This window comes from Cyrtonyx montezumae, unplaced genomic scaffold (genome assembly GCF_038088225.1).
Source record: "Cyrtonyx montezumae isolate F1298 unplaced genomic scaffold, pur_monq_1.0 scaffold_12, whole genome shotgun sequence".
Classification (NCBI taxonomy): Eukaryota; Metazoa; Chordata; class Aves; order Galliformes; family Odontophoridae; genus Cyrtonyx; species Cyrtonyx montezumae.
This window is the reverse complement of record NW_027071848.1, coordinates 22216984-22231006: the sequence shown is the minus strand read 5'-3', so window position 1 is coordinate 22231006 and position 14023 is coordinate 22216984. Positions and strand designations below refer to the sequence as shown.

Sequence of the window (14023 nt, the reverse complement as noted above, 5' to 3'; positions counted from 1 at the left end):
GCAGTTAACAAATTTGCATCCAAGATACTTACATATTCTGGATAGTTTCCATAAGTGCCAATTATTGGTTAATTTAGACGACCATCATATGTTATTTCCAGGACCTTGATAACTATGTGTTTATTATAAAACATCAGAAGTACAAATCCTGGTAAAATTCAGTTCTAGCAACTGCATCCTGGCACAGCTCCACGGGAGATCAAGTATCCACAGAGTTCCTGTTGCCAAAGTTCACTCATTCCCAAATTTGTCTTAATTGTTATTTGCCTTACATATTGGAGTGGGGGAGGGGAATAGAAGTCACATTTCTTGGGCTTGAGGATTACGTTACAAATCAGGAAAAGGCATGGAAGTTTTGTTTTTTTAATAAGTCCTTCCATCACTGCAACACTAGCCTTTCACTTTCTTTGAAGTCTTTAGATTTAGCAAATATTGTTTTATATTCTATGGGTTATCTTTCTGCTGAGTCTTACTTTGATGCTGTCCGCATTCACCTTGCTTTTGTCCTTTATCCTCAGGGACTGTAATGTCTTTCAGTCCTTTTAGGAAGGAGAGGAGCATTATACTGCTACTCTTCTCTCCTTTTGTTTGCTTGGAATGCGACCATCCATCCCTATCACTGCAAGATCTGCGATTGCCTGATTTCACAGTTAATCCTGGACTCTCTTACTGCCTATCTCAAATGTGAAAACAGAGTTCATAATGCCAGTTTTACCAGAGCTGACTTGGAAGATTCTGCTTCACTGAGCCACCAGAAGACAAGAACTCCAACTAGTTATGCTCTCCCTTCCAGAATTAATAAAAGAACGAAACCCCAGCTCACATTTTCTCCTTCATACTGATCTGTTTAGGTAAAAACTGGTTAGTAAAGAGCATCACCACTTCTGTGCAGAGAAGGGTGTTGCCGTGGGTATCATCTGTATCAGCCAGAAGAGCACTTCAGTTGGTGGGGAGTTTACTTTGGCATGAAACAAGATCCAGCCCATCTTATGCGCAAGAACATGTACACATTCTTGCATGCATCTCCACACACCCAGTGGATTGGGACATTTCTACACATGTGCATTTCTGTCCTCTATTGAGGAAAACAACACCTTTTTTCTTTCTTTCTTTCTTTTTTTTTTTTTTTTTGTGAATGTGAAAATTTACAAAATTCCACTTATTTATTTTAATTCTATCACGTAATTAGGTAGCATTGCTTTTCATTGTAGAGATCTGACATTAATTACAAAAACGGGAAACTGCAGTGCAACAATTCTGATGCTTGATACAATGGGCTCTGTGAAGGCAGAGTGCCCTTCTTCATGATCAAGTTCAAACCTAATTCTGTAGAGCCCTTAACCATTTGCTTTCTTCTGAATACACAGTTAGTCACATTGATATCAGTACAATAAATGTTGTACATGAGAAAGGATTCTTCTGCAGCATCTGTTATTACAATATTTGTAAAAATTAATAATTAATTGTAACTAATTAATGTGTAATAGTAATTGATTGATATAAAATTGATATAAAAATATAATGCTAGAAAGTAAAGTCTATTTTGACTATGACAAAGCATTTTGATGGGTGTATCTCTTTTCATATTTGGGCTAAGTTTAATTACTCATCAACCCTACTTTTTATAAAGTTTCATATTTCTTATAAATTGATAGTTTCATATCAAAGCGAAGCACCTCTGCAGTTTAAAATGCAGTTAAATTGCCCATTTATTGGCAGCAAATACCTTTTCTTTAGAGTGCAGCAGATTAAAATAGCAAATACACACAGTAAAATGAAAACATTAAAGCAGAAACTTTTCTTTTTTTTACCTTATACAGTAAAGGTAGCATATTTTCAGTTGACATGTGGCTGTGGAGTTTAGGCAATTGTTCATTTCAACAAGTACTTTTAAAATGGATCCTCTCTGGCCTTATAGCTATATTTATCTATGAACTTGGGACTTACCTCTACTTTAAATGAAAAGTATGGCTAAGTTCTGTGCCCTCAGACACCTTCCCTGCTGCAGGCTCTTCTTCTGCACTTGAAATAGCTTGAAATGCTGTTCTGCTTAGCACCATCCAAGTACAGATCAAGCTGTTTTGTCTGTGGCCTCCCATTGCTCCTGACACAGGCTGGAAATAACAGCCAGGTTTATTGCTTTGTTATTCTTGCTCAAAGGTCAGGCTTCCTGCGCTTCATCCATTGTCCTACACTCTCCCATTCTTATATTTGTTCATCTTGATCCAGCTCACACTTGCAAACTATGCTGCATTTGTTAGATTAAGGGACTGCCTTCCATGTCTCAGAGCACTAAGTGGGACAGTGATCCTTAGCATAAATGGAGCAGGGTATGGAGAAATAGAAACTATTTCCTCATCCAAGACTAAATGTGTATGGTATATTTGCTGGGCACATCTCTCACATTAATTTAACAGTTCGTCATAATATTTATTAGGTGCACTGTTCCCCTCTCCCATGACCAATGCACAGAAGTTGAAAACACACCATTCAAAGGTCAAATTTAGTTCATTCTTTTCCATGTAGATCACAACTTTGGGCAAATCTTTAAACAATTTTTAAAGTAGTTTTTAAATGTTTAGTTTCTCTACTTGGAAGCATCACAGTGAGAAAGTTTTAAGTTTTGAGGCTGCCATTACAATTCTTTAGTAGTTTTAGAAATACTTAGCAGTTCAAAAGACATCAGATGTAGTCCATCAGCTTCAACTCTGCTATAAACACAATCATTTTCAAAGCAATCCAATGGATTTAGACATATGGTATGTGCTTAATTCTGGTTTTAAAAATCCCAGCAGAAACCACAGACATGTGTGTACAGGTAAAGGAATTGTCCAGAGATAGGTCTGTCCTATCCAGGGACTGTTGTACAGTCAGGCAGGGATCAATGCCAAGGACACTGCCAGGCACCTGGCAGCTCTCCATGATTTCTGATGGTTTTCTGTGTTGCAAGTCAGATTCTCTGCGTGGTCTTTTTGTAAGGGAGCCAAGAATTGTTTCAATCTACAAATACATCAAGATTACAAAAACAAATATCTCTCTCTACTGCAGTGCATTCAGAAAAGAGAATACTGAGCCCAAACCGAGGCCTCAGCTCCTGAAATTCACTAGTCATGGCAGTATCTTTGTTTCACTGGGCCTTTTATATTAATAAAAGGAAATTGAGTATTATGAAGAAAGTGATGAAACAAGTAGTATGCTTCATGCTCTGGCATTGTCCTGAGGTCTGCAGAGTGGCCATGAGGCTAAGTGTTGCCTCCCACTCATATCTTGTTATAAGACTGGTCTGCCACTATCCTGCAGACAGCTGATGGACATGCTGTTTGCCTTCAGACATGCTAATGCTTTCGGCACATTGAGATGTACAGACATCCTGTGCATCATGTGCCTAAGGCAGGATTAGCAGTCCTGATAACTGTCCAGCCCTCAAGAACACCATTAAGACAGAGTATGGATATGCCTCCTGTTTCAGCTCTTTCTAGGTGTAAATTGTTACCTTCTCTTCTCTGGAGGAAGGAATGATTTCCAGCAGGTGGGAAAGAGGTGTAGTATTACTGAGAGTGCACACTATTCAAAGCAGAGAGATGACCCTTCAGTAGGAGAAGGAGAACAGTTAAAATCAAGATGACCAACATGATGAAGCCAAAGTGACAATGACTTTTAAGACTGGTTGAAGTCCTGAGGAGTAGAATCATAAAATCACCAAAGTTGGAAAAGAACTCCAAGATAATCTGGTCCAACCATCCACCAGTCACCAGTATGTCCCACTAAACCGTGTCCCTCATTACCACATCTAACTGTTTCTTGAATCCTGGTAAGCCCATTCCAGCTCTTACCCATTCTTTTGTAGACAAAATTTTTCCTGACATCCAACTTTAGGCCTATTGCTAGTTACATGAGAGAAGAGGCTGACCCCCACCTCACCACAACCTCCCTTCAGGCAGTTGTAGAGAGCGATAAGGTCTCCCCTGAGACATCTCTTCTCCAAACTGAACAATCCCAGCTCCCTCAGCCACTTGTGCTCCAGACCCCTCACCAGTTTCATTGCCCTTCTCTGGACGTGCTCCAGAGCCTCAATGTTTTTCTTGCAGTGAGGGGCCAAAAACTGAAAGCAGTACTTGATCTGGAGCTTCATCCTTGCTGAGTACAGAGGAACGATCATCCTTCCTGCTCCCGCTGGCATCACTTTTTCTGATTCAAGCTAGGATGCCATTGGCCTTCTTGGCCACCTAGGCAGTAATAGCAGTCATTTCCTTATTTTCTGAGAGCTTTCCAGGGAAGTTTAGTCCCTTCAGTAGTTGTTTTTATCACTTCTCCCACTACAGGCATAGTGGTAGGGGAGCAATCATTTTATGGTTTACTGTGGGATTCCTCAGCATCATTTGTTATTGATGAGTTTGGCTATATAAGGATACTGAGGCCTTTAAAAGTATTGAAAGCCATATTATGACACTATTAAAACACACTAGATTAAATATCCATCAACTTTTAAGTAATGAGTGAAGACATTGGGTGGGGATAGGGAAGTCTCTCTCCTTTTTTATTTTAATTAAATGTAATATTCACTGACAATCTGATCTTAGTGTGAATTAAGGATCTGTCCTTGAGGTTTTTTGCTTGCGGTGGCAACTTGTGAAAATACTGGGATCCACTGGTATCTTTTATTTCCACTACACCAGCAGACAACTCTTCTGATGCTATTATTATTCCTATACTGTTATGTCACTGTCATGCCAGTGTGTTGCCCATCACTTCTCTGTGTTAGCAATGCTTGCTGACCCTACTAGCACGGTAGGTAAGAGGTATGATTTGTGGACTCTGCTCCCATAGAAGCCTCTGTGCAATTTGTTCCCATATATCATGCTCTTTTGGCCCAGAGAGCCTCTGTTTCTCCTCTTGAAAGCTTACTGTCCTGGCCTGCCTGTCCTGCTCTCCTAGATGGAGACATCTGCCATTACATGAGATTGTAGATCTGGTGTGACTGCGCTGCTTCAGTCCTATTGGAAATCCACAAGTCCTGAAAATACACTTAGATATGTGGGAGCTTGTTTACTTGGTCAGTAAATGCATACTGCTGGAGCAGAGATTCAGGGAGAGAAAACGCTTTTTATATAGTTCTCCAATCTGCCTTCCTCGAAGTTTTTGCTTCAGGGCTGAAGCAGTCAATGGTACCACAGGCTCTTGGGGTTGGCAGGCCGAGAGGTGCCAGCTGTACTGCTGATGTGTTTGGAGCCAACACCCTCTGCCCTTCCTATCATGTCTCGCTCTGTTTCCCTTGCAGGAACCTGTGAAATCGGCTGGGCTTACTACTGCACAGGTGGCGGAGCGGTGGCAGCCATGCTGGTGTGCACCTGGCTGGCCTGCTTCTCAGGCAAGAAGCAGAAGCAGTACCCCTACTGAGTGGCTCTGGATGCAGGCTGCCAGCAGCACCAGGGGCCTGCAGGCATCTTCTGGACCCTGATGACAACAAAAAAGAACAAAACGTGCTTTCATTGTGAAACTCAGCAGTGTGAGGTGGTGGGTGGCACTGGGAGCCCTGGGGGAGGAGGTGAACCATGGACCAAAGCTACCCAAGCAGGCAGGATGGGGAAGGGCTTCCTCACCAGAATCTGCCTGTGGCTCACTCCACGAAAATATTACCACGTAAACAAGGAAAACAACACTTTGGCAAATTGTGACATTCTGCGTGCACCGATTAATGGAGGGATTAGGGAAGAAAAGATGTTGCTAGGGGGCTGGGGTAGTGCCCCTGCAATGCGGTGTTCCTGAAAGCACACAAACACAGATGTAGACCATGGCACAAAATGAATAGAGAGGAAAACTTTTTGGTGCGATTCTTCTTTCTTTCATTCTTTTTTTTTTTTTTTTAAAAAAAAACCTTCTTTTTGGTGGTTTAAAATTCAGTGTTACAACACTTTTTAATCTATACATTACACCTAATAAGAGGACCAATAAGCCACTTTATCAGTATTTTGTATATTCTCTGCACATTTCTCTTCCTCAAACATTTAACCACTGCTTATTCATCCTTATAGATCTTTTATTAAGCCTCTGTGTCTTCAGCATTATTACAAAAATGCAGCATAATAACTTGGCACATATAGCCGTTGCCTATAGTACTTTTATGAAGTGCAGTAAATGGACATTTTTCTGTCCATTGAAAATTCCACTTACGGTACTGTAGAACTCTGTTGGTTTTGCTAGACTGACAGGGAACTTACTACGGACATAGATTTTTGTCGCTGTTATGTTTAGCTCATTGATGTCGTATCGTGCCGTACCATGTTTATTATTTCAATATTCATTTTTGTAAAAAAAAAAATTATATATAAATGTGCTATTTTATGTTTGTATTTGAAAAATCTCTGTAAATAAATTTTTCCTTGATCAATACTTGCAATCTGTGGTTATGTCATGAGATGAAATAATTCCCTTCCTAGATCCCCATTTAAAAAAAATGTCTTGGAAATAATCATAGAATTTAAACCATGCTGTAAAATACCTTGTAAAAAACCTACCAACCTTGTAAAATACATGCATTTAGGATTCATCTGCATAGCCTGAGGATAGGTGTCTGCTAGTACTTAAGACCAGACAGCATGTTCAACATTTTTGCCTGATGCCATTAGGTGTGGTGCAGGACATCAGAGAGAGCTTCCCCATTCTGGCCTGGACACAGCATTTCACACAGTATCAGTATCCAAAACAAAACCTTACTATTTTAATAGCAGCCACACTGACTAAAATGCCTACCAGGGAGGTAGTCCTTCCATGAGGCACTGGCGCTGTATTTAAAAAAACTAAAAGAATGATCTTTTATTATCATTAAGAAAAATAATATGAGTTTGAGATATGGGAATTTTGTAAGGGGTTTTCCATCACAGCACTGACTGTTGTTGCTGCCATTCAGATGTGTTTTTCTGCTGTTTTCCCACAAGGATACTTCTGTCTTTGCCTGTTTCAAAGCTATCGTGTGTACTAGTTGTGGTTCTGCTGGTTAATAGCATATGTGCTGTTGTAACTCTGAAACTGTGCAGTTGCTGCATACATTGCACTGTGCAGCTTTTCAGAAGTACTAGAAATAGCAGTGTCAGTTACGGTGATCAATCCTTATAGTGCTGACCTGGATTTTATCAAGTTGATTATAGGCTAAATGCTATTTTTCACTTAATAGTGTTGTGTGGTGAATATAAAATCGTACCTTATCCTTCCCAGATTAGCCTATAATAGCCACATCATATCCAGCTGCACTTCAGGTGAGAACCACACCAACCATGCCATGGAGGAATGGGGCAGCAAGTGGGCTTGTCTCTCTGCAAACTCTTCTTGTGGCACCAGCAGCAGTATGATGCAGAGCACTGTACTCTTCCCTCCTGTTTCCAGGTGTTCTGGGCTCATCCCTTCTCAAGAAACTGTTGCAAAACCTGCAGGTGGGAATCAGTGACACTCCATGTACCGTCACAGTGAGTGTGAATTTGCCTCAAAGAGTTGTGGATTGATGCTTTATTAAAGCCATGAATGGTATAAACACAATGTTGGCTGTGGTTCCCCTGTCTTGAGTTGGATCTTAGGCAAATTTCTCTTGCTGCCTTTTCATGGTGTGCAACTGCAGAAAGATGTCTTTCTCTTTAAGTATAATCGCTATAAAAATGTATGTTATTACTCTAATGTTGACCCTCCCTAGAACATATTATCTTGTTTTAGATCTTCCTGTGGTCAGATTCTGGTTTGATTTATAACGTGAATCTGCCATTATTTCATGAAGAAAATTACTTTTGTTTTGTTTTGTTACCATGCCATGCAATACATCAGGATTGACTTTCTTTGAATCTGTATACAATCACCTTTTTAATGTGGAATTGACTAAAATACCAATTTTGAATGATCAAACCAATGATATATGCTGCACTTGCTCTGTAGCTGGTTATCATATAACCTTCATCTGCTGTGATATGAATCACAGCTTAATTAACTTTGTCCATATTTGTGCATTTTGGTTCTGATAGTCATTTTGCACTAGAATATGAATACCATGTACTATCATGGCTATCAGGCATCATAGCTAAAAATTCTAATAACTTTGAACCAGACAAAAGATTGCTTTCAATTTCACAATATTGTCAATTAAATATTTACAACATTTACTATATTTAATTTCCATTTACTTATTCTTGAAGATGAGGAACTTGGTCTTTCATTTGTCAAAACAATCATGTAAACATAGGCAAGCTCCTAGGCTATTGAATTCTATCCCTGCCATTATTGGCGATTGTATCATGTAATCCTGCTTAGAATTAGCTCTGTTTTAAAACTGTTTGAACAGCTTTCCCTCTGCATCTATATTATTATTTCAAAGTCTCACTCTCAGTGTGATTTGATGCTTTCTAAGTTCTGGAACACCCTTTATTCTGGGGCTCATTCTCAACATGGATGGCAGCGGTGACAGGATGCTTCCAAGAAATACAAGCAGCAGCTTTTCCCCATCACTCCTAAGACAGAAGCTATGTGGAAAAAAGTCATTTGGTTACAGACTACTGTTCAGTATCAGAAGCTACCTTAGGATCTAAGTCACAGAACAGCTACCACAGGACAAATGAGGTGAGAAGACCTTGCGGAGATCTGTAGTCCAACATCTTCCTTAAGGCATGGACAAGTGTCTCAGGGTTTTATCTCATCTGACCATGAAAGCCCTTAAAAGATTGCTGATGCACATCTCTTGGCCTGTGCTGCTCCCTGTTTTCATGGGGAAGAAGTTTTCCTTGAAACTACTCTGAACATCTCTTGTTTCAACTAACAACAAATGTCTCTCATTCTCTCACCAAGCATCAGTGAGAAGAGCTCCATCCTTTCTGTCATCTCCCTACACATAGTGAGGGACTAATGCTGGGTCATGATCCCCACTCAGCCCCCAAGTTGTCCATTCACCAAACCAAAAATACACCAAACATGGCTGCTTCTGTTGGACCTACTCCAGTTTGCTGACGTCTTACTCCTACCAGGGTGGGCAAAATTGAATGCAATATCTACATGTGCTGATTAGAGGTGGACAATCACTTGCCTCCAGATGCTGGCCCTACTCCTCTTCATTCAGTCCAGGAGGCTGCTGCCCATTGTTGATGCCAGGACATGCTGCTGGCTCCTGTGCTACTCACTGTCCCCAGGCTCCCAGGTCTTTTCTGCAGAGCAGCTCCCTGGCCAGGCAGCCCCAAACTGCATGTCTGCAGGGGCTTTTTCCTTCCCAGGTACACAACTTGGTATTTGCCCTTGCTGAATTTCATAAGACTCCTGTCATTCTTTGACCTCAGTCTGCCTCAGTCCTTTTGAGTGACAGCCCTGGACTTGGGAGTATTATTAACTGGTCTCCCCACCTTGATGTCATCTTCAAATTTGATGAGAGCACTTAACCTCCTCCAAATCACTCCTAAGGCCATTAAAATGGACAGGTCACAAGACAGACCTGTGACAGCCCACTTGTCACAGACATCCATGTAAAGTACAACCAGTAACTAAGACTCTCCAAGCCTCACCATACAACTAGGCTTCTCTCTGTCTGGTTTTCCACCCATCTTGACTACAGTGTCTCAATCTTGGTACAGAATCTGTGTCAAAAACCTTGCTAAAATCCATGCAAATTCAATCTACTGCTGCTCTTCTCTCAGTTGCAAATTCTGTGATTTTATCATATAAAATCGCCATGCATCTCATGTAGAATTTATTCTTGATAAATGTGTGCTTCAAGTTAGCAAAACAAATGAAAAAAAAAACATCGGGTCCCAGCTGCCTTTCTGCATTTAGCTTTTGCTTTGCATAGCTAATTATAGAAAAATGGTCATCAACTAATCTCCAATTATGCAAGGTTGAAAAAAAAATGAGCTATTGTAGGGAATGTATATACAAGTTTGAATGAGGCAAGTGAAGGAACTCGGTGCAATAGTTTATTTACGTAAGTGAAGTCTTTGGAAATGGCTTCAGGAGGACATAGTTTGAGTAGGAAGTCCTCCTGCTTGAACCCTGGAAAGCTGGGGACTTTTGTCACTCAAACAGCATGGTGTGCAGTCCCAAGCTTCTTCTGCTGAGGACTAATGCAGTATTCCCTGAAAGTGCAAATCCCGTCATTCAGATATGAAGTCTGAGGGAAGGTTTTCTGCGTAAATACGAGGTATGAGAAGGCCTTGTCTGGAGGGCTTTTGAGAGGGCTTTTTGTTTGTTTGTTTGTTTTGTTTGTTTGTTTTTAATGTAAAATAAGCCATTATTTTTCAAAATTGCATGTTAAGAATCACAGAATCACAAAACTGTAAGGGTTGGAAGGGACCTATAGAGATCATCTAGTCCCACCCCCTAAAAGACTCAGTTTTTCACTAAGTTTATTCCCTCCCAAAAATACAAATCTGTTTGTTGGGAAAAAAACAAATCCAAATTTTAAAAATGTTTTGACTCTGAAATGGAAGTTCGCTGGCTCCTGAGGTGGCTTAACTCCTCTATTTCCTTTTCCTTGATAGAAAATTCATAAATCAGTTGCAACTGCAATTTATCTGTCATTCTAGAGTTTGAAATAGTCTATGAAAAATATCAAACTGAATGACAGGACAGATTATCTATTCATCAAAATAAGCGTTAATTCTATTCTACACACCTAACCTTTCAGAGAGACAATGAAGAAATTAGATGTGCCTTTTTTTAGAAGTGACATTTTAGTGTAATACCCGAAGCAGACAGAGTTTAAAATATATGCCTTCTAGTAAGTATTCAATGTTTTTATTATTGTTATTTAAATAATGACGGATCAGAGAAGACGATGAAAAATTTGGAGCACCGTTTCAAGCTCAGCCTTGTCAGTGTCAGGAAGGATGATTCAACTTAACTCAGTTCTTTCTCATGTTCCTCACCAAGGGACAAAATGTTCACTGAATTGTTGAGGGAGGAAAGATTCCTTTACATGGACAACTTCATGGCACTTTGATCTGCTGGAAGTATCTGCTAAGAGTGTGAGTATGTTAGGGATATGCAGTGTTAGGACGAGCATAGGAAATGAGGAAATCATGAGGAAAATGTTAATTTGGAAGGAACATATGGAATAACTTTTTTAATGTATGTCTGCATCATCAGGGCCCATAGTACTGCTGTCTTCTTGCCATGATTACAGAGAAACTGTGTGTCATCCTCCATCACACAGGGACATCTTGTGGCCCTTAAATGCCTTCTCAAAGGGCACTGTGCATCATACCGAGCATCACTAGAGTATGTTCATCTCCAAACATGTGTCAAGCATGACTTCCACCAGAGTGGATATAAATCAGTAATCAGTTGGGTATGTCAGAGTGCATGTGATAAAACCATGCTAAAGCAGAGAAAATCCATCTCCCACTGAAGCTGAAACGTGGGTCTGTGTTAGCAAGGAGAAAGCTTCTGCATCATACTATCCATAGGGATGAGAGTTTGGTGCCATCATGGGAAGCAGTTACCAGCTCCTGTCTGCATCAAGAGTTAACTGCCCAAGAAGCCTGTGATCCTGTAACCTCTCAGGTCATTTCTCAAACCTTGTCCTTACAAAAAACTTGCAGAGGCCACTGCCTCATCTTCCAGGATGACAAACTAAAGACAGAGAACAATCCCATCTTCCCTGCTCCACTCAGAGGCAGTCCCATATTTGGAAGAGAGAAATGCTCACGCACAGACCTTGCAGCGTTTTTCTGCATGGAACCCCTGTGGCAAGCCTGAACAGTTACACTAGAAATCCAGAAATGGCAGTGGCCTTGGTGCTTGCGTGCTACAAGAGCTTTTGAAAACTGCACACAGTCCTTCACTGTACAAGTGAATGAATGTCTTCACTTTTTTCATTTCCCAGGAGCAATGGGTAACCAGCCTTCTTCACAGTGTCCAGCAAAATCAATACATAAGTAAGTACATTTGACACTGTTATGCTGTTGGGCTGTGCTGACAGTCATGTGGCAAAAACACTTTTGTTCCAGCTTATCACCAGAGAACTGAGTGCTTCATCATGAAATGGATGGCAATGTGCTGCACAGAACTCCTGAGCAGGTGATTTTCTTCACATCCCTCTGCTGCTAAACCCAATAATTTTATCCTGTTTCCTAAGTCACTTTTCAGGAACTAGGGCTTTTAAAAGCACAGTAGCTGCATGGAAAGCAAACTGTTCAATACTTTGTTTTCTGCTAAGTATCACAGTCACTTCCATGGGCTGGGACTGAACTCTGTGACCCTGATCCAAAACTCATAGGAGCCAATGGCAAAAAGCCTGCTGGTTTAACTCAGGCACAGATTCAATGGGAAAAATATCATGAAAATTCTATATCTGGCTTTGTGTTTTATTCTGATTAACTATGCAGCTTTGTTTCCTATGAAGAAAGCACACACACATATGTATGTAAATATATATATATGCATTTTATAAACAAAAATATACCTGTATCTTACATATTTTTTCACTTACATAAATATCTCTTATCATCTTAGAATTAACTAAACCAGTGTCATACAAATGCAAAATTCATGGAATGTAATATTAATAATTAGTCTTTATTTATGAGTTACATCTTAACAAATCAGAAACTTAAAAGAAAAAAAAACTTTTAATTGGTATTACAGGCTAAACAACAGGCCTAATTTGGATAATAAAGCACCTTTTTTTTTTTTTTTGGAAGCAAGCCAGCTGTGTGTCCTTATCTTGCCCATTCCAGAGGAAGAAAATGAAAAGTGAATTAATGAACATAATGAATATTTGAAAGAATATTAAGTAAAATCTGTTATGTGGTGTAAGACTGTGGAGCTTAGCTGATATTACCAGTCTGGTTAGGTCTGAAGGGACTCTCTATTGACAAATGGAAAGGACAAAGAACACAAAGTACAAAGTTAGCCATATACTGGATGTTTACTGAGGACCCTGCTCCAGAGCAGTGATATATGCTTCTGTAACACATTGTGGTTCAGGAGTTCTCCATTTGAAGCACTAGGGTTATTCTCCTCTGAAAATAACAGTAAGCTTTCTGTTTGTATAGCATCCAGGAGAAAAATTTCCAAATCTATCAATATTGCTTCTGGTTTTTATCTTAAAGTAAAATAACTCCCACTTTCCAGCAGGACTAAAGGTTAGGAATGAATTTCCTTTTACTGAATGCTTATATCTGTTGGTAGGGAAACACCAAAAGGAAATCTCAATTGAAAACCAAGCTATAATTAGGACAATATATTTTAAACACTAAAATATTTCTTCCCTAGAGCTCAGTGGCCATGTTAAGAATTATGAGTAAGATACAGTCAGCAAAAGTTTCCAAATAGCTGTCAGTGTATTGTTTGTTTTTTACACTTCAAGGAAATGCTTAATTATGGTGCACCCACCTCTCTGGTTAAAATCAGAGCTCCTCTTTCAGAACAGCTCTTCCACCATGCTCCTGTGTGTTAACTTCAACAAGTCTGTCTCCACCTTGCAGGAACCTGACCCTATCTCATCTCCAAAACTTGCTATGAAGGGGGCATTTGTTGCCATTCTCCACATAAAGCTTTCCAGTCCTTTACTGCATGTTGCTGCTGCAGAGAACAGCGGAACATTTCTGGAAGGTTTCAAACTGTTTCTCACTCCCTGATCAGAGTACTTAGTTTCAGGATTATGATAATCCATTAGCTAGGGACTCCACAGTATACTGCTGTAAGTTAAGTGATTCAGTTCCTGAGTTGTTATATTCCAGTCTCTTACAAGACTATTCAAAAATGTCAATATAGAAATATAAAATACTTCTTAATTTTTTTTTTAGGTCCTGGGTGGAAGCTTGTACGAGGAAAAGTCACACCACAAGCAACAGACCCATCTATGGTAAAAAGAAAAAAGTCACCTTTTAACAAGGCAGCAGCATGCAGAAATTAAAGCCAGCCATGGCCAGACATGCAGTGACATTTCTAAGAGGAAATGAAATATTAAGCGATCTAATTTCCCTGTCAATGTGTAGAAGTGGCATTTTACCTCTCTCTGAAGAGCGACTGTTGTTACGCTTGCACATACTGTCAACAGGGA

At 39.9% G+C, this 14023-nt stretch overlaps 2 protein-coding genes across 2 annotated transcripts in view; one reads left to right on the top strand and one right to left on the bottom strand.

The window, feature by feature from the left end:
• Positions 1 to 6390, top strand: part of LHFPL6 (LHFPL tetraspan subfamily member 6) — a 137671-nt gene extending 131281 nt beyond the window's left edge. Inside the window, exon 4 of the mRNA XM_065730308.1 lies at positions 5279 to 6390. Within this exon, the coding sequence (XP_065586380.1) occupies positions 5279 to 5397 (119 nt within the window). The 3' untranslated portion in view covers positions 5398 to 6390. The remainder of the gene's footprint in view (positions 1 to 5278) is intronic.
• Positions 1 to 14023, bottom strand: part of NHLRC3 (NHL repeat containing 3) — a 181247-nt gene that overhangs the window by 25870 nt on the left and 141354 nt on the right. The window lies entirely within an intron of this gene.